Genomic DNA, 21,346 nt, shown 5'->3' with positions numbered 1-21,346 from the left:
CCCGGGGCTGGTTAAGGTGTGTCTATGTGTGTGTGCTCCTGCTAAGGCTTTGGCAAATCTGATAATTACTGACCTGACAATGAATCCCCATGACCCCTCCTCCCCCCACTAACCAACCACTGACTCCTCCGTACCAGACCTCCCCTACAGCTGCCAAACAGCCTCCACAGACTCACAGCTTAATGCAGACGTACAGTGGAGGAAGCACATGAAAGGCCACTGTAGAGGCCTTCTTAACTTTTCCATACACATGTATACACACACACACACACACACACACACACACACACACACCCTGAGAGTTCCCCCCAACTGCCCCCCATTCCTCAGATGTTTCCCACATGAAACACGTACAGGAATGAAAACATGTGGAGCCTGAAAAAAGTTGGAGCGTGTTGCCGGAGGGCTGGGAACAGTGTGACGGTCACCATGCAGGTGCTTTGGCCCCTGCCTGCCCTCGTTAAAGTCACAGCATCACAGGGCCTTGGTGCAGGATAACAGGTGTTGACTGAGAACCTGCAACTGTAGCGGCTTTTGTTTTTCCAGCTGGAGGAAATCAGATTATCTAACTGATGCCTTTCACTAATTAAGGAACCGCTTGTGACGCATGGGTTTTTTTCTTCTACTTTCTTCTTTGGACGAAAGAAATGTATTTTTGAGGCCCTAAAAATACTTGAAAATGCGTGAAAATTTGCAAAAAATTGCTATTTTAAGGGGAATAGACACGTATGTGACAAAATGGTTTATTGGCGCCCCCTGCAATATTATGAAAATTAAGCCCCTGAACCACGTTTCACCTAGAGCTACGAAATTTGGCACATATCTGTAACACATCAGGATGCAGAGAAAAGCCTCTTGCATGAATACCCAAAACCCAACAGGAAGTCGGCCATTTTGAATTATGTGTCATATTTTGGACGGTTTTGGACCAATTTTTGCACATTTTCAAAAGCTATAAACTCAAACAAAGTAACCTTGACAGAGCTCAGATGTACACCTGGGTGATTAAAAGTTATCAAAATGCCCCAAAAAGTCTGAGATCGTGGAAATGGCGGACCCTGGAATTTCGATGTTTCGCCATGAAACAGGAAGTGCTGGATAACTGCCCTGTACATGCTCCAATCTGTTTGAAACGTTACATGTTTTATCAGACTCCAGACCTGATGACATACATAGGTCGATATACATTCACAGTGATAGTGCCACCTGATGGACAGTTCATCAAAAAAGCCATAGGCTGAAATACACTCTCACACCTAGTGGACATGTTTGGGTTTGCTGACCAGCAAGGATGTGAGGACTCAATCAACGCTGCTTGCAGCTTTAATTATTATTATTAGTCTTCCTCCACATATTAAATACAGTATAACTACACTATCAGTCAAAAAATTTGGACACACCTTCTCATTCAGTGCTTTTGATTTATTTGTATTATTTTCTAAATTGTAGATTAATACCAAAGATTAACACTATTCAATTTACAACATAATGCTATATGAATTCTTTCATAGTTTTGATGTCTTCAGTATTAATCTACAATGTATAAAATAATTAAATAAAAACCAATGAATGAGGAGGTGTGTCCAAACTTTTGATTGGTAGTGTATTTATCAGCCCCACCTATTTAACTTGATATATAACCTGCTATTCATGCATAATTTTTGGAATGTTTTGAATGTACTTTGGAGCCTCTCTGTTAGAGGATTGCAACTCCTTATGTGCAATACCGTTCAAAACGTTTGGAGTCACTTAGAAATGTCCTTATTTTTGAAAGAAAAGCAGATTTTTTTTCAATGAAGATAACATTAAATTAATCAGAAATCCAGTTTAGACATTGTTAATGTGGTAAATGACTATTCTAGCTGGAAACGGCTGATTTTTAATGGAATATCTACATAGGGGTACAGAGGAACATTTCCAGCAACCATCACTCCTGTGTTCTAATGCTACATTGTGTTAGTTAATGGTGTTGAAAGGCTAATTGATGATTAGAAAACCTTTGTGCAGTTATGTTAGCACATGAATAAAAGTGAGAGATTTCATGGGAAACATGAAATTGTCTGGGTGACCCCAAACTTTTGAATGATAATGTATGAATTGCTTTACATTTTGTGAGTTAGAATCACTGTGTGTCCTATTTATTTATCAATCTTTTTAATGCTCACGTTTTTTTTTTTTTTAATATCACATTGATTGCACTATGGGGGCTACACAGTGGCTTGGTGGTTAGCACCGTCGCCTTGCAGCTAGAAGATCCCCACTTTACATCCCCGCCTTCCTGGGATCTTTCTGCATGGAGTTTGCATGTTCTCCCTGTGCATGTGTGGGTTTTCTCCAGGTTCTCCGGCTTCCTCCCACAGTCCAAAAACATGCTGAGGTTAGTTGGTGATTCTGAATTGTCTGAAGGTGTGAATGTGAGTGTGATTGTTTGATAGACTGGTGACCTGTCCAGGATGTCCCCTGCCTTCACCCTAAGCCATCTGGGATAGACTCCAGCCCCTAATGAGGATTAAGCAGTGTATAGATAGTGGATGGATGTTTGTACTATCAAGTACTAGTGAGAAATAGCATTTCGTTTCAGTCTGTGTATTTTTGTAAATACCATGACAATAAAGGAATCTATCTATCTATCTATCTATCTATCTATCTATCTATCTATCTATCTATCTATCTATCTATCTATCTATCTATCTATCTATCTATCTATCTATCTATCTATCTATCTATCTATCTATCTATCTATCTATCTATCTAAAATATTAGCAATTTGTTTTTGTTTTTGTGTACGTTCTGTACAAACATTCAGGGTTGCAGGTGATGACGCTTGCACTTGGTGATCCTTTGACTTTACTCTCTGCATCCTTGACCTGCATGATGTAAATTTAATCATCGTTCAAGTTCACAAAATCTATGCAGGCAGCCCAGAGTTTGCGTCTGTGTGGTGATTCTGCTACAAGTGCAATAGTCCACATGCTTGACGGAGCTCTTTATGTCCAGAATACAGACATATGACCTACTATGCATGTACGAAACAGAATTCACAGCTGTCTGCAGATGTTTGTGTGCACGTCTGCAAGGGAATAGAACAGAGCATTAACATGGCTGTATAATGTTGAGGCCGATTCGTGCTTTGCTTGTCGTTGGGTCTGAAAGGGTCACTTAAACTTTGCCTTTTATTCAAGTCCATGAGGTTCTGTCCAGACCCCTCCGTGAAAAGTGACTGTTTTGAGGAGAGGCTGCTGTGTGAGGAGAATAGCAGTTTTCCACACCCACATACTCTTAAATTAATCATTAGAAGTGTTGTAATTAGAGTCGCAGCAGGATTTTGGAGGTGCTTTGATTTGTACATCAATCAGCTGCCCAAACACAGTGGGAAGTTCTAAATTTACCAGAAACCCTGCGCTATGTACGTCTGCTGACCTTGATGCACAGGAATAATCACACGGACACGGGAACATTAATTAATTAACTAAGTTCCTGACATTAAAACGATGTCAGATCACCAGTCACCAGGGATGATTAGCCAACAGTAGTGAAAAATTCAAACGACCTAGCGAGTGCTACAGCTAATATTGACTTTTAGACAGACACCACATTTTTTTTAGCTGGTTAGTTATTAAGTAATTGTATTAGTTGACAATTAACAGAATTTACCAGAAATGTAGGCCAGGGGTGAATGAATAGCTCTTTATATCACTCTGTGTATATGTAAATCATTAGAAAAAAACAAAAAGATTTTTTTCAGTCAAAAAATTACATCAAAATACCCCAAAAATCCTTTCTTTTGATTTCTTCAGACTAAGAAAGGGATATGAATAGAATTTAAGACCATCCAAGAAAAGCCCTGGCATTATTACTAACTATATCTAGTGGTCAGGAGGGCTTTTTTTACTGGGGGGATTTTTTCCTTTGGGGGCATCTTACGTCAGTTTACCCATCTTTGTTGTATATAATTTATATTCTAGCATAAAGTGATATGTATGTGCATCTCTTGTCTGTGCTGAGGGGTGTGGAAACTGTGAATTGGCCTTTGTCTTTGTTGTTTGCTTAGTTTTTTCTATTCTTTCTACTGTTAGAATTGTCTCTGTGAAACAGGGGTGTCAAACATGTGGCATGTGGGCCAAAACCGGCCCTCCAGAGGGTCCAATCCGGCCTGTGAGACGACTTTGTAAAGTGTAAAAATTACAGAGAAGACATTAACTGCAGATTGTCAATTTGCAAAAATTTAAAATAATTCCTAGACCATGACAAGTTGTTTTGATTATAAAGTAAATTATTATATTATAAAGTTTATTCGTTGTTTTTTGTCATTTTGTCTCTTTTTTTTGTCTCGCTTGTGTCGTTTGTCTATTTGCTGTTGCTAATCTTTTGTCTCATTTTTTGTCATTTTTTTTCTCGCTTTTGTCCTTTTGTGTTTCCGTTTTTGTCTCGCTTGTGTTGTTTGTCCATTTTTTTTGCCGCTTCATGTCTCGTTTTTGTAATATTTTGTCTTGTTTTTGTTTCCTTTTTGTCTTTTTTTTGTCTGACTGTTGTCATTTTGATCACAAAGTAAAATAGTACGTTGTTCAGTTCCAGATACCTGTGACTAAATGTGCTGTTCCTTTGTAGATCCTCAGTGATCTGGAAGTTGTAATGTGTAAATGCTAAACTGAAGCATAATGTTTTTGAATTTGAACTTATTTTTCTTAATAAATTTCAGGTTATTCATGATGTTTTGTAATAAGATAATTCCTTAAATATGGACTTTTTTGCACTAAAACAAAGGAAGAATTTGGAATTGTTGTTATTTATAGGTTGCTATGCTGTGATTTTACTGGTCCAGCCCACTTGAGATCAGACTGGGCTGATTGTGGCCCCTGAACTAAAATGAGTTTGACACCCTGCTTCGGTAAAATTTCAAAAAGAAGATTTTTACAGCACGCTACTTCTATTTTTTTCCTAAAAATAGTAAGTATCCCACTACTTCTTTTACCACGTGTGATTAAAGCAGAAAGAGAAAGATGGATATTGATTGTTTTCTAAGGAACATGGTTTGTGATTGTAAAGTAAACTTGACTCAACCAGCAAGTATCACTTGGCACAAACCTGACTGAGATTCCAACTTGTCCTATCAACATTTGGTCTGCAGGTCAATCCCACTCTGCCTCTCACTGCAGTCAAACATCCCTCTTGTTTTTTTTTCTTACATCCCTTGAAAACTATGTTTAGAAGGCCTCTGTCAGCCCTGCAGCCTGCCCTGCAGTGAGCAGGAGAGCAAATGTCCATCATGTCGACAAATTGACTCAATCAGCTTCATCCAGGAGCATTAGCCCTTCGCTCCTTTGAAATCCAACACTGTTGATGGTTCACCGGAGTGTTTTTGGAGAGGCAGCGGAAAAAGAAAAAGAGGAGAAGAGGAGGCCTCATCATCTCTGGTAATGACAGAGTGAGAAGTGGGTTTTCTACTGCTGTCCTCGTTAAAACCATTTTGAGTCGTACACATGAAAAAGAGAAGTTTACCGTTGCTGAATATGGTTGGACATGTTAGAATTGGAGTTTGGTTTGTGGATTTCACAAATGAAAAAAGAAGTAGTTGCTTGTGTGTGTCAAACACTTCAAATCACCAGGACTTTACACGAGCTGAAAGTGGAGGAAATACAGAAATGAAGTTGAGGCCGTTCATCACATGATTCATGTCTAACAGGAGAAAAGGACAAAGAGGTAGAGAAAAGAGAAAAACACATCTGGATGTCTCTACAAAGTTTAATAGTAAAGACTAGGAGACACAGTTTGTGTGTGTGCAAAGATAAATGCTATTATCATTATTATTATTATTATTATTATTATTATTATTATTATTATTATTATTATTATTATTATTATTATTATTATTATTATTATTATTATTATTATTATTATTATTATTATTATTATTATTATTATCGTATGAGTTAAAAATGTCAGTTTCAGTATGCTGTGATGAAAAGTTATAGGACATAATTAAGTACACAGTAAAAATTTGAGGGCTATATATAGCATTGTATTGTATTTTTGCAAGTCAGACAGTTTGAAACTTGTAATCTGCTCAACCCTGTCTTACACATCTGTCTCCTACAATAAATGTGAGCAAAATTCATTTTTCTTGGCAAATGATTAAAACATTTAATTCACCACAATATAAGTAACAGCAGACAATTGTCACTATAGTATGATATAATTATTATATTATATTATATTATATTATATTATATTATATTATATTATATTATATTATATTATATTATATTATATTATATTATATTATATTATATTATATTATATTATATTATATTATATTATACTATATTATATTATATTATATTATATTATATTATATTATATTATATTATATTATATTATATTATATTTAATAACTGGCAGTGAGCATGCTGGTTCAGCTTGAGAACGGGTATATAAACTAATGTCTAACCTGTCAGTGTGATAAAGTACAGTGGGCCGACATGTAAAAACTTCAGTTATGTGTTTTGATGCTGTAGTAAACTGTAAAACCAGGGAGACTTTTAGATTTTGAATGCATGTGAAACTAGCAGAGAGCCTGCAGTAATCGTGACTCTGCACATTCCTCTGAACAGCCACACTGACATCTGGTGGCAGAAGTCCAGCTCTTCCAGTCTGTGGTTCAGTTTTGACACATTGCAATCAGATAGTCATCAGTTCTTCACTCAGACACTCTGATAACATTCTGAGCTTATCTGAAGCTCTCGCTGCTTATCTCTGAATGTTTATGTGGATTATTATATATATATATATATATATATATATATATATATATATATATATATATATATATATATATATATGTATGTATGTATGTATGTATGTATGTATGTATGTATGTATGTATGTATATATATATAGATAGATAGATAGATAGATAGATAGATAGATAGATAGATAGATAGATAGATAGATAGATAGATAGATAGATAGATAGATAGATAGATAGATAGATAGATAGATATAGATAGATAGATAGATAGATAGATAGATTAAGACTGCCAAGCAGCATGAGTTGAACACTTACGTATTCTAAAAGTGTTCAGCTTCAGTCAAATGTAATTCTATACAAAATATTAAAGTAGGTGTACATAGTTACTGTTCTCTGTTCTGAATCACAAAATTTGAGGTATTTTGTCGTTTGGTATTATTATTTGCAGATATTTCTAGTTATGTTAAAAATTAATATTTTTGTATACAAAACCCATTAACAGCTTGTAAAAAATATTTAAATTTTTCATGCAAAATTGAATAAATTGATAGAAATTGTTATTTCCTTTTGTACAAATTGTTTTCATATACACTACCGTTGAAAAGTTTGGGGTCATCCAGACAATTTCATGTTTTCCATGAAAACTCACACTTTCATATAATAATAATTTATCCCTATTGGAATTAGTCATTTACTGCAGGGCTAGCTTAGACAAAACTGAAATGAAGAGCTCCACTTCAGCCAACAACAACGGCAAAATCCTGCCTTTATGCTGATATGTCATAATCATCTAAACTGATAGCTACCAAATTCTAGGGGAGATTTTTTCCTGCATTGCACGTTTACTTTTAAAAAATAAATTCTGTAATTCATAAAAAATTACAATAAATATTAAAAAGTCGAAATATGAAAAAATACTAAATAAATAAACACTATAAATATAAAAACTTAAATAAAAACACAATTAAACGTTGTTGTTTTTAATACTGCGCTGTCGTTGGTTGTTTCTTGGGCACCCTCGGTGTAACGCGTCTTCCTATTGGCCACCGGGCTGACGCCTGTTTTCTGTCAGTCCGGAACCAGCGGGGTGAAGGTGAACCCGGTCCGTCTCTCTCTGCCCATCGCTGGAAACACCCGCTCCCTGTCTCTTCCTCCTGCGCCGCACCGGGATCACCCGCTTATCCGTGAGCCATGTCCGTTTTCAGCGATGTCCCGCAGGCCCCGCCCGTAGCGGTCTTCAAGCTGACCGCCGACTTCAGGGAGGACAGCCACCCGCAGAAGGTGAATCTGGGAGTCGGAGGTAAGAGACAGGAGCTATCGGCTAATGGTAAAGCTAAAGCTAGGTTAGCCTACAGTGGCTATAGGCTAGTCCAGCAGAAACTTCTACCGCCGCCTGTGTTTGCTGTCATCATCTAGCTATCCAGCCTTGTGTATTCGAGCGGTTACGGTGCTCTTCTATCCCACATTAGCAACTCTTTGATTTGACCTTCGAGTTAGCACTGAAGCTAACAAACCGGAGCCTATATTAGCTCGCTTCTGTGCCAACAGTAAACCCACTCCAGTGAGCTCAGATGAACATTACACCTGCTACGTCTCTACCACTGGATGAATTTAACTTCAGAGCCTTGTGTCGTGACTGCTCTCACCTGCCATGAACCCTTCTGTTAAAGAGACCACATGATGTTTATGATTTGTCCAAGTCGCTCATCTGTGTCCTTGAACGCACCATAGTCACTTTATTTAGTGATCTGTGTTGTCATTTTTAACTTGAAGAGGGAACAGTTTATCTTTAATCTCACCAATCCTGCTTGTTTGGAAGCTGACAGCTCATTTTGTGACTATTGATGGGGATAATATCATCTGTGTTTGCTGCATATACTCCTCTGAATCTATCATTAGTGTTGTTAATGTGGTATGACAGCTTTTTCATGGATACAACTGTACAACCACATGTCAGATGACTATTCAGTATTGTTGACTGCAGAGCCCTTAATTATTTTAAGGACCTCTGGTGTAGGTTCAGTGGAATCATGCCCACCAGACTGAACGTAACTGGGCTTGCTGTGGTCATGAAAGAAACTAAAAACTACAGGGTAAAAACTATGACTTATTAAAATCCTGAAGGAGAAGGCATGTTTCCCTATTTGTGGTCTGACTTACTGGATGCACCCTGCCGGTAAAGACCTGCTATTAGGTGTGCATTTTGCAGCGGTCTCCTCCACTTCTGATATCTTTGTGTTACCATTTTCATAATCCCCTTCACTGTGGAAAACGACAACAACAACAACCTCCAAGCAGCAACCGACCATATTGAAAATTTTGAGATTTGGACAGGATTTGGATCATGCAGTAAAGCAGCCCTGCTGGATTTTTTTTCAGTAACTTAGCTATTTTAAGCTCAATTTTCACCTCACACTGCATGAAAATGATCCATCAACAGAATTCCTCTGCATCTAGGGCTGCAGCTATCGATTATTTTAGTAACCCAGTATTCTATCGATTATTCTGGAGATTAATCAAGTAATCAGATTCCGCACTTGGCGTTGCAGCATTAAAAGAGGAAGTACAATGGTATTGTACATATATAGCATAGTACAGGGGTATTCTACTAAAACTCAAAGCCATGGGTACCCACATGTATTTAGTTGGTGATGCAGAAATCCCATAAATATGTTTTTATGTTTGGTTCGTTTAAACTGCTGCTTCTACAGCTGATAGAAAACAAATAAGAAAACTGATCAGTTTATTAGTATTTATTACAGAGAATATTCAATCTTTAACTTTAGTTTCACTTTGGTTTGGTTCAAATTAAAGTGATTTCCTTCATTATGAGACAGTGTCAGACCTGCATGCACTTCAGTACAATATCATGTTTGAATATGTGAAGTTTGGTAGTTTTATTGTGCAGCTGTCTGTTATCAATAATCAGCTGCATTGATCGGAAAAATAAATACATTAACGCACGTTTAACAGTTTTCTACCAGCATTCCTCTCATTCCGTCATAAATGTTTATGTTCCTCATTTGTTCTCCATTAAACAACCTGTTTGCGATTGTTCATTTTGTGCAGAAAACGAGTCAAATGATCGTTAAACGCTCCCGTTTGTGTGACAAGTTTGAAGCAGAAAATCTGAGTTAACAAAGAAAGTTGAAAACCACTTTCACACCTGTTAATTCTGAAGTTTTAGTTTTTGTTGACTCACACAAAAAGTCTGATTGTATCAAACTGTCTTCATAGTTCAGCTCCGATCTGATAAATGCTGTTAACACTAGAAAAACTGCACCGATTATAACAGAAGCATCCGGTCAAATTTAATTTATAATAGATCCTGGTCCGTCACGGATGAAGTCTGGATCCAGACTAGTTAGTGACCTGGCGTCAAGTATGTAGTGGATTAAACGAAGCCTCCATTCAGAGAATTTTGCCTCGAGGAGTATTTAGTAATCAAATTAATCAAATAACTTGAGGAATCATTTCAGCCCTAAATGTCAGTGTTGTATTAACTGAAAAACTCCTGCTACCAAGTCAGTGTGTTGAGTTAGTCCAGTTCAGCTAAAAGAAGACAAGTCTAATAAGCCTACAGATTTAGTCAGCTCAATCAATAATGACATACTCTATTAGGTTTTGTTAAAAGTTAGATGTCTGTACAGGTGAGCAACCCACACAAGAATTAAAATTCTAAATGCCTTCAAGCATTTATTATTGTGTAAATCTGGAAAGAAACATCATCTTTTCAGTTAACAGGCTGTTTGTACTGCGGTGACAGAAATGCCTTTAATTCTTTTTTTAAGTTTTACTTCTTCATCTTCCTTTTCATTGTTTAGGTGATCTGACCACTGCCTACTGGGTTATTAAAGTTCACCTTGTCTCGTGAACCTTTCAGCCCATTGCCAAAACATACCTACAATACGTGCGCAAAACCAGTTTACCCAGAAAATATTAGCAGTTAAGAAACCAATTTTGAAAGCTTCGCCTACAGTGTTCGTACACAGCCAGCAGGGATAGCTTTAGCTTTAAGATGTCTGTTTTATTGGGCATTCATGAGTACGTACTTACTGAGTGAGGTTCATTCTTGTTGTATGTTGAACTAGAAACAAACAGGTCAGTTACCAGCAAACATTAGTTACCTGCATGCCTCAACTGTTAAATATCCTACACTGGAATTGTTCTTTCTTCACTCCTTAACCATTTAGCAAACACACTAAATTGTTTCAAGTGATAGTAAGTGTTCGTCCAGAAGATCCACTGAATCCAAACCACCAAATGTACTTGTCTGACCTTTACAGTCAGTTTGCCCTTTGATTCATGGTGACCGTCTGTAGCTGCAGTGAAGGCCTGATATTTGATACAGCTCTGCTCAGGTTCCAGAGCAGCATTAGTGAGTTCTTAAGAAGTCAGATATGTGTGACATTTTAGCTTAGCCTGGCTGCTAATGGAACCTTCAGTGAGTGTCGGTTATTACATGTGATTAAATTCCAGTTTTGTTCCTCACTTTATTGTTTCTCTTCAGTGTTACTCTTTCAGGCTGTGAGGTTGTATTGTTGCCGCTGGTTCATTACGGCATACCCTGAAATAAACCTCAAATACTTGAGCCATTAGAGATGGTGCCTAGCATGGGTCAACATGAACATATACACTATGAAAAATGTAGCAAATTGAGGTCCAAAAACAGTAGCATAGTGGGATTTTTTTCCTATTGTGTCAGTAGTAAAGCCAATATTTCTCTCTCTCGGTATATTGGAAAAAGGAGCTTGTATGTTTTGCATGAAGTGAAATCCAGATGTGAGTAATATTCTGTGTTGCTTTAGTCTCTGCTTTAGTCTGTGGCTGCTTGAATAAATGTCATCTTGCTTTGTGTCCCTTCCAGCTTACCGTACTGACGACTGCCAGCCCTGGGTGCTGCCGGTGGTGAAGAAGGTGGAGCGGCTGATTGTGGAGGACGAAAGCCTGAACCACGAATACCTGCCAATCCTCGGCCTGCCGGAGTTCCGCTCTGCGTCCTCCAAGGTCGCCCTGGGAGACGACAGCGCCGCCATCAAGGACAACAGGGTGAGACGAACGCACACAGAGTTATATGCAAAAGTTTGGTGAACAAAAAGCATGTTTTGTTGATTTTCTTTTTTTTAACAAGTGAAAACAGGTAAATGCCACCCTGTGCTGCAAGCACATCCAACATTTGTTCAATGTTATTTTACTTTTTGTCTCATTAATTTAAAAACAATGTATTTTCAAAATGTGCAAAAGTTTAGATCCTTCACTTATCAAGTCTCAAAGCTGCTCCTCCAAGCAACAGACCAAGACTACATCCGTGCTGAAATGTTTTCACTGTTCAACAAAAAAGGCCTTTGCTTATACTCTGATTACATGTGTTCTCTTACTGCTGATACTCTGATTACATGTGTTCTCTTACTGGCCATTAAAGCTGCGATATGTTTGATAAATGAGCCTTTTTGTCTTCTTAATAAGGCTCAAGTCCTTGTGTGCAAGTACACAATACTATGGTACGTTCTTTATTTGTTCACAATTACAGCTTTTCTCAGCTGAAAATGCTGCCTTTGCAGAGTAATCTCATCTGTTTTTGAAGTACATTTGGATTGACAAACAAATGAGTTTTTGTCCTTCCATGTGTCATCTGTTGGTTAAAATGTGAAATTTGTAAACAAAACCTAGTATTTCCTGTAGTTTGGCTGTTTTTAAATGGCACACTTTTATACCCACAATGCATTTCATAATGCAATGAGGATCATACTTAGCTGATGAGCATCATAAAATCAATCGGAGACTAAAAATGAAAAGCTTTTATTTAATATTTTTCATGTCAGCTGTAGGTTGTGTTATTTCACCTGTTAAATCATGGTCCAGCTACTTCAGCAGAACATTTCTCTGCAACTTTTCACGTGTATCCTTGCCAGTGTTCCCTGAATAGTTCTCAACAGAACTCGGTTAAATACTGCATTTCAGATATTTAATGGTACCAGGGTGGGTATTCGTACCTCGGACTGAATAATAAGACAATGTGTTTTTGTGAGGGGCCTTTTATGGCCCTTAAAGAACCGATTCAAGTGTGCTAAATGTTTATTTCTTGTCTTTTCTGCCGTTTTTATTTCTTATGTAAATAAGGTGTGTAGGCATCTATGCTTAGTATGTTTTATAGACAGATTAAATAAATGGCGTGATTACATAGATTAGATTGATTGATTCATCTTCCATATTACAGGCCTGATTCTCCTCATCTCTCTTTACTCCTGCTTCACTGCTGCTGTTTTGTGTCTCAGGTTGGAGGTGTCCAGGCTCTGGGGGGGACGGGAGCATTGAGGATCGGGGCAGAGTTTCTGCGACGGTGGTACAACGGCGTCAACAACACAGCCACACCTGTATACGTCTCAGCACCCACCTGGGGTTAGTAAACAGCTGAGAGCTGCTGCATTATGGGAACAAAGTTAGCAGAAACATTCTAAGTCTTTGCTGCAGCCTTAAAATAAACTGTAATGTTCTGTTCTCCCACAGTTTTTTAATCTGGTAGTTGAAAGGTTTTGGCTGTTTCAGGATGAAGCAGATGGTGTTGGTAATGACTGTTGTTCAGATTTATTAAACATCAGCTGAGTGATGTTCCTCTTTCTGCCAGAAAACCACAATGCTGTGTTTGCTGATGCTGGCTTCAAAGATATCCGCCCCTACCACTACTGGGATGCTGCTAAGAGGGGTCTGGACTTCACCGGATTCCAGGATGACCTGGAGGTGAGGAGAGACTAATGTTAGTGAGTGCAAGTTTGCTCATGTGAGACTGAATCTTCCCCGGGTGGTGCAGCCTGTAAGAAACTGTAAAACTCAGATAGCTGCTGGAATTCTGTGGCTGTAACAGGAGTGTTGTTGGAGCCTGTTTTGTTACTGAATCCTGATCAGTCCTGGGACTTTTGTAGTTTTTAATCCTGTTTTCCTCACACATGAGTGATGTTTGTCACATGCTGCTGATTAACAGCCTCACACAGCTGCCAAAATCCTGTTGTGTAACTGCATTTTCAAGTTAATTAATGACCTTTGAAGGTAGAGCTTTTCATTTTATGTTAAATCAAAAAAAATTTACAGCACATTGACCATTTGTATATCATATTTTCTTCAAGGATTCAGTGTTTTTCCTGAACATTATTCTTTGTCAGCCCTCCCAGACCTTTAGAAGAAAGCAGTAAGACGGTCAGACTGTTGTTTAGTTACAAGGACCCAAAAGGCAATGAAGAAAGGGGGAAGAAAAAGATCAGATCATGATAATTAAAAGTGATGAAAGATTGTTTGGAAGCATGCCTCAGTCCTTTATGATGTTCTCTCTCTCCACAGAAAGCTCCAGAACACTCCATCTTTGTCCTTCATGCCTGTGCACACAACCCTACCGGCACCGACCCGACCCAGGAGGAGTGGAAGAAGATCGCAGAGATCATGAAGGTAAACGGGTGGTGTCAGCAGATTCATTTGTGGCCAGAGAGGGAAATGTTTTTCAACTGAACTCTATTTTGAGGGTATTCTTTTATTATTCTGCCAAGTATGTGGTGCCTCGGCAGAGTCTGTCAGTCTTTTAGCAACATTACTCAAAAACAGAATAACTGATTTGGATGAAATTTCAGGGAAGGTCAGACATGGACCAAGTGATTATATTTTGGCAGTGATGCGGCTTATAGTCTGGATCCGCAGATTTCTTAAAGATTTCTGTATCATTGGGAGATAGCGGCACAGCGTCACTGTAATGGTACGTGTCCACAGGATCCGTCACTTTCCTGCATCCCTTTCATTGTCTATGTGAAATGCACCGCATTGTATGCTGGTTCCGTTGCAGCGTGGTTCTAGCTGCGATCCGGTGCGTCTCCTCAGAGCTCATTTGCATAAAGTAGACTTCTGTCTTATGCAAATTTGGTGTGGCGAATGGAGGTCTAACACATCATGAGACTTTTGTCAAACATCTAAACTAGCCGTCGTTGAACTAAAACGAGGACAGATTCAGCTACTGCACAGGTTATTCTTCACCTCAAATGCTTTCAGAAATACTTTCCGCTGAACAGTTTTTTTTTTTTTTTTTTTGGATAATAAAAGAGAAAGTTTGCAACTGAGCCGCCATGTTGGTCTGATGCATCTGCCGGTCTGAAGCTGAAGGCGTTGTCATGTGACCACGTAGTGGCCCGCTAGTGACCCGCCCACCAAGCAGGCCATATTCAGATGTGACATGTTTACATGCAAGAAAAATGGATCCAGTGGACACGTACCGTAACTATGACAACAGGCGAACACGACATCGCTGTCTGCTGATGATCACATGATGTCTATCCTACTATAAATCCACCACTGTGGACTTATCAGGACTTATCTGTCGGAAATCATACAAGGAACAATTAATTAAATTGTGGGGGTGTTTCTGAGTCCCATCAATTCCCACTGCTTGCTACATATTTAGGTCACACGATTCGGTATCCATACATAATGTACACATGCATAACACACACCGGTGCTCAGCACAAGGTCATTTTTTATTAAAGGTTTCATCCGTTGGAAATGATACGACTGAGCAGCCTTGGCGGAGTATTGTGCTCTCTGAGTGCTTTTCTTGTTTTTTCTCATTTGTTTATCTTTATCTACTGTTTTTCTCTTTTTCTTCTCTAGAGGAGGAATCTGTTTGTGTTCTTCGACTCCGCTTATCAGGGTTTTGCCTCCGGCAGTCTGGATAAAGACGCCTGGGCCATCCGGTTCTTTGTCTCAGAGGGCTTCGAGCTCTTTGTAGCTCAGTCCTTCTCCAAAAACTTTGGCCTGTACAGTGAGTACACATGATGCACTACATATTTATATAGTCCTGTGGAAGTGAACCCATTTTATTCACACAGTAGGTTGCAATGCTTTTAGTGTTGATGTGAACTGTTTTCTCTTGTCAGATGAGAGAGTGGGGAACCTGACAGTGGTAGCCCAGGACAGCGAGAACCTGACCCGAATCCTTTCCCAGATGGAGAAGATTGTCAGGACAACCTGGTCCAACCCACCTTCTCAGGGAGCACGCATTGTCAGCAAGACCCTCAACTGCCCCGAGCTGTTTGCAGAATGGTACGCTGTCAACAGTCAGCAGCTCTGGCTCCACATAACTGTCACAAAAATGATTCTGCATTGGAGTGAATAAACCAGACGGCATGTTGTATTTCTGACAATGTCATATGGGGGAATGAACAGTCTTGGCGGAGTACTGCTCTCTCTGAGTGCGTTTCTTGTTAGCTAGGGAGACGATTTGAAAGTCTCATTATACTACTCATTATTTCTGGAGCTTTTAGCTGTTTATTACAGTCTTTGTCAGCTGATCTTTATTCTAATTTCCTGTCTTGTGCTCTTCCCCTCTGTCACTCTGTAGGAAGGCTAATGTAAAGACCATGGCAGACCGGGTCCTGCTGATGAGGGATCAGTTGAAGTCCAAGCTGCAAGCTCTGGGCACCCCAGGGACCTGGGACCACATCACTCAGCAGATTGGGATGTTCAGCTTCACCGGCCTGAACCGTGAGTGGAAAACACACAGAAAACATACAAGCACATCCAGCTACTCTCAGGGAAATACTGGGATTATCAATTTGTTTTCATAATCTCTGTCAGTTATGACAATATCGTACTGACAGAAGTAACTTTGGACTTCAAGAAAGAAGCCAACTTGAATACGAAGTATTATTTAAGAGTGAGTGTGATTGTTTGTCTCTATATGTAGCTCTTTGATAGATTGGTGACCTGTTCAGGGAGTCCCCTGCCTTCACCCTAATGGTACGTGTCCACTGGATTCGTTTTTCCCATATGTAAATGCGCAGCATCTGAATATGGCCTGCTTTGTGGGCGGGGTCACTAGGACTGGACCCGAATATCGGAATATTCAGTCCAGACAGTGGTATCTGGATATTGATTTTGAGATCCGAATATCCCCCCCTCCCCGTCGGATGATGTTGCGCGATTGGTGCTCGCCCATCGTGTCCCCCGTCGGACGTTACTATAGGAACCGATCCTAATATCCCCCCCCGTCGGATGTTACGGAGCAGACCGAATATTCGGATATTCATCATTAATAGGGCCCGAATATCCGGAGGGCAGAAACTGCGACTCGGGCCAGCCCTACTGGTCACATGAAAGTGCTTTCAGCTTCAGTCCAGTAGATGCATCAGACCAACATGGCGGCTCGGTCGCAAACTTTCTCTTTTATTCCGAAAAAACACTTCCACGAAAAGTATGTCTGAAAGCATTTGAGGCGAGAAACAACTGGTGCAGTTGCTGAATCTGTGCTCGTTTTAGCTCAAGGACGGCTAGTTTAGACGTCTGACGGAAGTTTTGCGATGCATCGGATCGCTGCACTCTGCATCGAATTTGCACAAAGTAGAAGTCGGGTCTACTTTATGAAAATGAGCTGCGGGGAGAGGCACTGGATCACAGCTAGACACAGGCTGCAACAAAACCAGCATGCAACGCAATGCGTTTCACACAGACAATGAATGGGTTGCAGGAAATTGACGGATCTAGTGGACATGTACCCTAAGTCAGATGGGATAGACTCCCGCCCCCCCGACCCTGATGAGGATTAAGCGGCGTACAGATAATGGATGGATGGATATAATGGACTATTTCATAAATGAAGTTTGCTCACTGAAATGTAAAGGAAAGCTCCAGAAAATGCAGGTTAATGGATAGATCTGTTCTTCTCCTGCACACTTCATGACCGACACTGTGTTGTCGTTTGTGCTGCAGCCAAACAGGTGGAGTTCATGATCAAAGAGAAACACGTGTACCTGATGGCCAGCGGTCGCATCAACATGTGCGGTCTGACCTCCAAGAACATCGACTATGTCGCTCAGTCCATCCACGATGCCGTCACCACAATCCAGTAAAGGCTGCTCCTGTCCACCCGCTTCCCTCCTCCTGTATGCCACAGGAAGTACCATCATGTCTGCCCCCCCCCCTCCCCCCCGTGCCCCGCCTCTGCTTATCCTGTCCTCTGATTGGTTAAACAGCTGCAGGGATTTTGCAGTTGAACCAATGGGAGGACAGGTGTGTTTCTGTTCTCAAATGAAGGTATAAACATGTGGGAGGTGCAATGCTTTTTGAAAGACTTGAATGCACACAGCCAGGCCTCGCTGCTGGCAGAGCTCCATAACCTGATGTGTACAAGTTAAAATGTCTTTTATCCAGGTCCCATCATTTGTGAACTGACCAATTTTATCTCAACCAAATCATTTCTGGTTTTAAAATTCACATTTCAGATTTTAGGAAATGTTAGACGGGAGGATTCTGAATGAAATTATTATGCTTCCTCAACTATCGTAGTGTTGAACAAAAGGCAGTGCAGGTAAACTGATGTAAATAGATGTAATCACTATTAGAGGTCCTACTATTTCCATGCGTACTGATTTGCAGCTTCATTTCAGGTCTTTGACAAATCACTACAATAGATCAGGATTACAACCAACAATTAGCTGGTACCGTAATCTGTGTCACACTGTATGTTATTGTTGAGTTTATGACTACTAAAAGGCACAACTCAAGACATTTGTTGTGTTAAAGCCTAACGAAGGGCATTAAGAGTTCAACGGTTATCTTCTCTGTCGTGACCAGGTAATTGGTCACTCACTGGTGATGTTTTAAGTGTTGCCTTGTCAAATGTGTTGCAGCCTACAAGATTATAGAGCTAGTTTAGCCACCAAGCTAACAAATTCACTCTGTGTGCCATCAGTGAACAAAAATCACCTCTCCTATGTGTTATTTTCTCACCCTACAGTGCCCTTATTGTGTTACACAAAGCCTCTGTGAAGTCGGTTGCTGTAAGGAGCCTTTCTGATCAGACCTCAGAGCCTGTTGTTTGCCACACTGCCCATTCAGTGGTGTCGTTTGTAACGGTACACAACGATACGTGTGCTCATACTGAAATAAATTATAAACCACAGCAACTGTGTTTTTTTTTCTCTCTTTCTCTTAACTCTCCATGAAGCAGCACAATTTTGCAAATGTTTACATTTCTAAAGGCAGTAGATACAGAATTTGGCAAAAAGATCTGCAATTGTACATTTGAAAGTTGATTTTCTTTATTTTGAGCTCATAAAGACCAGAGAGCTCCTTCTCTGTCACTAACCATCTGACTAGCTGACTAGCTGAAAGCTGCGGTTTATATTGAGTTCAACTACAACAGTTAAAGCAGCTTAAAGTCCTTTTTGGTCATTGATTCATCCCCTCGAAGCTCAAACTTACATATTTAGACAGGTTTTTCTTCATTGTAAGAAAATAAAAGATGTAACTCTGCACATCTCTGAACCCAGCTCTCCTCACCTGTAGTTCGAGCACACCAGCTCACCTACAGCTCTGCTAAAACATTGTAAAGCGACTCTGCACAGTGGCACGTTGTAATATTGGAGTAATTTAGTCACATGTTTGAACCAGGGCTGCACAGTGACGTGGTGGTTAGTTCTGTCGCCTTGCAGCAAGAAGATCCCCGGTTTGCATCCCGGCCTGGACTTGGGGTCTTTCTGCATGGAGTTTGCATGTTCTCACTGTGCATGTGTGGATTTTCTCCAGGTTCTCCAGCTTCCTCTCACAGTCCAAAAACATGCTGAGGTTAAATGGTGATTCTAAATTGTCCGTAGGTATGAATGTGAGTGTGATTGTTTGTCTCTATATGTAGCCCTGTGATAGACTGGTGACCTGTCCAGGTGTCTCCTGCCTTCACCCTCAGTCAGCTGGGATAGACTCCAGCCCCCCGTCCCCCTAATGAGGATTAAGCGGTGTATAGATGATGGATGGATGGAAACAGAATGGAACATAACAAAACCTAATTTAACTTCACTCAATGTAACTTCATTTAACCCAACTTTCCTCTACTCAGCTTAACTTTTTTGCCCCATTAGATGCAGTGAAAACAACTTCAGTGTCATGAACACCAATCTATCATCACTTTTTAAGTCAGTACAGTGTTTTTTTTTTCCCAGCAAACCGCTGCTTATTTACTCATTTGCAGTATTTAAATAACACGGTAATCCATTGGAGTTGTGTTTATTTGCACTTCATTAATATGAGTCCAGATGTCACCCTGGTTTTGCCATGTTTGATCTCTTCTGACTCTTGAGGGGAAACTATATCTGCTTAGCTGTGCTCACCAACTAGTGCACAGCGGCTTCTTCAAGGCTTTGAAGCTTTTTGTTTGAACCAGAAACTGAAACCGAAGCAGAATAATGAATAATGGTGATGGTTCCTTATGTTTGTTGCCTTTGAATCTGTTAGCAGTATACTACAGTACAAAGGTGCTTTGGCTGCCTTTTTTCTAGAGTACAAAAACACCATATGGCCATGTTAATAACACGGAAAAAACATAATATTTGCTAGAGGGGATATTAAGCCACAGTGCTTGAGCTGAATCACAGCTAAACAGCAGCAGAACCAAGTGTCATCATGTAGCACAGAGGGAGTGGGCATGTTAGTGTGATCTGCAGTGTCTCCACTGAGTGAACAATTAATCATTACAATGTGGACTGGTGATGTGTCTTTCCTGCAGGTGCAGCACCTTGTAGGGGTGAATTAATTAACAGCTGTGTTACATTTGTCAGATAATCAGTAACTTCTGGCATCACAGTTCTTTGAGGGATGAATGACTCCTTCAGACTAAACCACAAGGGAAGATTAATCTGCATCTTCTCAGGACACAGGTACGGATATTGTGACTTTGACCAGATAGCAGGTTTAAATTTTAAATGGCAGCTAAGCCACTCGGAGGCAGAAAAACGTAGCTGAGAATAAAAAAATAACAATAGCAGTTATATTTTTCTTTTTTTCTTCACTACAACCCCAGATTTAATTTAAACCATTTTTTCTCTCACACTCCATATTATGTGTTTAGATGTTCAATACTTTTCCTGCATTTTTTCTATGACTTCTGTGATATTTTTTCTTTATAGCTTAGCTCCAGCTGCATATCCAAAAAAAAAAAAAAAAAAAAAATGCTCAGACAACCATTTACCTACATCAACATATCAATGTGTATCATGGATCTGTTAGGACCTCAGATTAAAACAAAGAAAGACTTTCATAACTGATTGTACTGGGATGAATGAGTGTCTTCTCCTGTTGCAATCATTAGACACTGTGTGGACGCTGGATATTCACACACTGTGGGCCTTTACTGAAAATACGACGTGAGTTCAACTTACAGATGACTAGGTGGACAATATTTTGTATTTTTGTCTATAAATCCAGCGAACACGCCAAAGCCAGCAATGTGTTTGTGGTGCTTTACTGATTTTTGGAAAACAAGGGAGTTCTACAAGATGGTTAAAGTGTGTCAGGGTTGATTACCAAGTGTTTAAAGTGCTCAGATTTCTCTTTTTTGAAGGTAAATGTGCAGAATTGTCAGCAAAATTTACTCTAAAAGTTAAAATACTCATTTGGAAATGTCCCTTTTACATGCTCTATTTTGAAGCTCATCAAAAGTGTTGGTCCTCAAAGTAAATACTGACTAGAATGATCACATAAATATAGTAAAAACTGCAAAATACTTTCCAAAGTACTTGTTAGTGGGATTAATTCATTGGGGAAAATGTAGAATGATGACAGTAGACTGTTCAG

At 39.6% G+C, this 21,346-nt stretch overlaps 1 protein-coding gene across 1 annotated transcript; it reads left to right on the top strand.

The window, feature by feature from the left end:
* Positions 1-7,817: 7,817 nt before the first annotated feature.
* LOC111580410 (aspartate aminotransferase, cytoplasmic-like) lies at positions 7,818-18,680 on the top strand. Its single transcript, XM_023288143.3, has 9 exons — positions 7,818-8,048; positions 11,616-11,797; positions 13,024-13,147; positions 13,374-13,486; positions 14,081-14,185; positions 15,392-15,542; positions 15,658-15,823; positions 16,122-16,264; positions 17,489-18,680. Exons 1-9 carry the CDS (start codon positions 7,940-7,942, stop codon positions 17,626-17,628), a joined length of 1,233 nt encoding a protein of 410 aa, XP_023143911.1. The 5' UTR covers positions 7,818-7,939; the 3' UTR covers positions 17,629-18,680.
* Positions 18,681-21,346: the final 2,666 nt, after the last annotated feature.

The sequence above is a fragment of the Amphiprion ocellaris genome, chromosome 4, assembly GCF_022539595.1.
Source record: "Amphiprion ocellaris isolate individual 3 ecotype Okinawa chromosome 4, ASM2253959v1, whole genome shotgun sequence".
Lineage (NCBI taxonomy): Eukaryota > Metazoa > Chordata > Actinopteri > Pomacentridae > Amphiprion > Amphiprion ocellaris.
This window is presented reverse-complemented; position numbering and strand designations above follow the sequence as displayed.

What these genes read in the sequence shown, in the direction of transcription:
- LOC111580410 (XM_023288143.3), top strand. Translation starts at nt 7,940, where the DNA reads ATGTCCGTTTTCAGCGATGTCCCGCAGGCCCCGCCCGTAGCGGTCTTC. An exon ending in CCGCCATCAAGGACAACAGG is followed by an intron (nt 11,798 to 13,023) that starts GTGAGACGAACG and finishes TTTGTGTCTCAG; the next exon opens with GTTGGAGGTGTCCAGGCTCT. An exon ending in CGTCTCAGCACCCACCTGGG is followed by an intron (nt 13,148 to 13,373) that starts GTTAGTAAACAG and finishes TCTTTCTGCCAG; the next exon opens with AAAACCACAATGCTGTGTTT.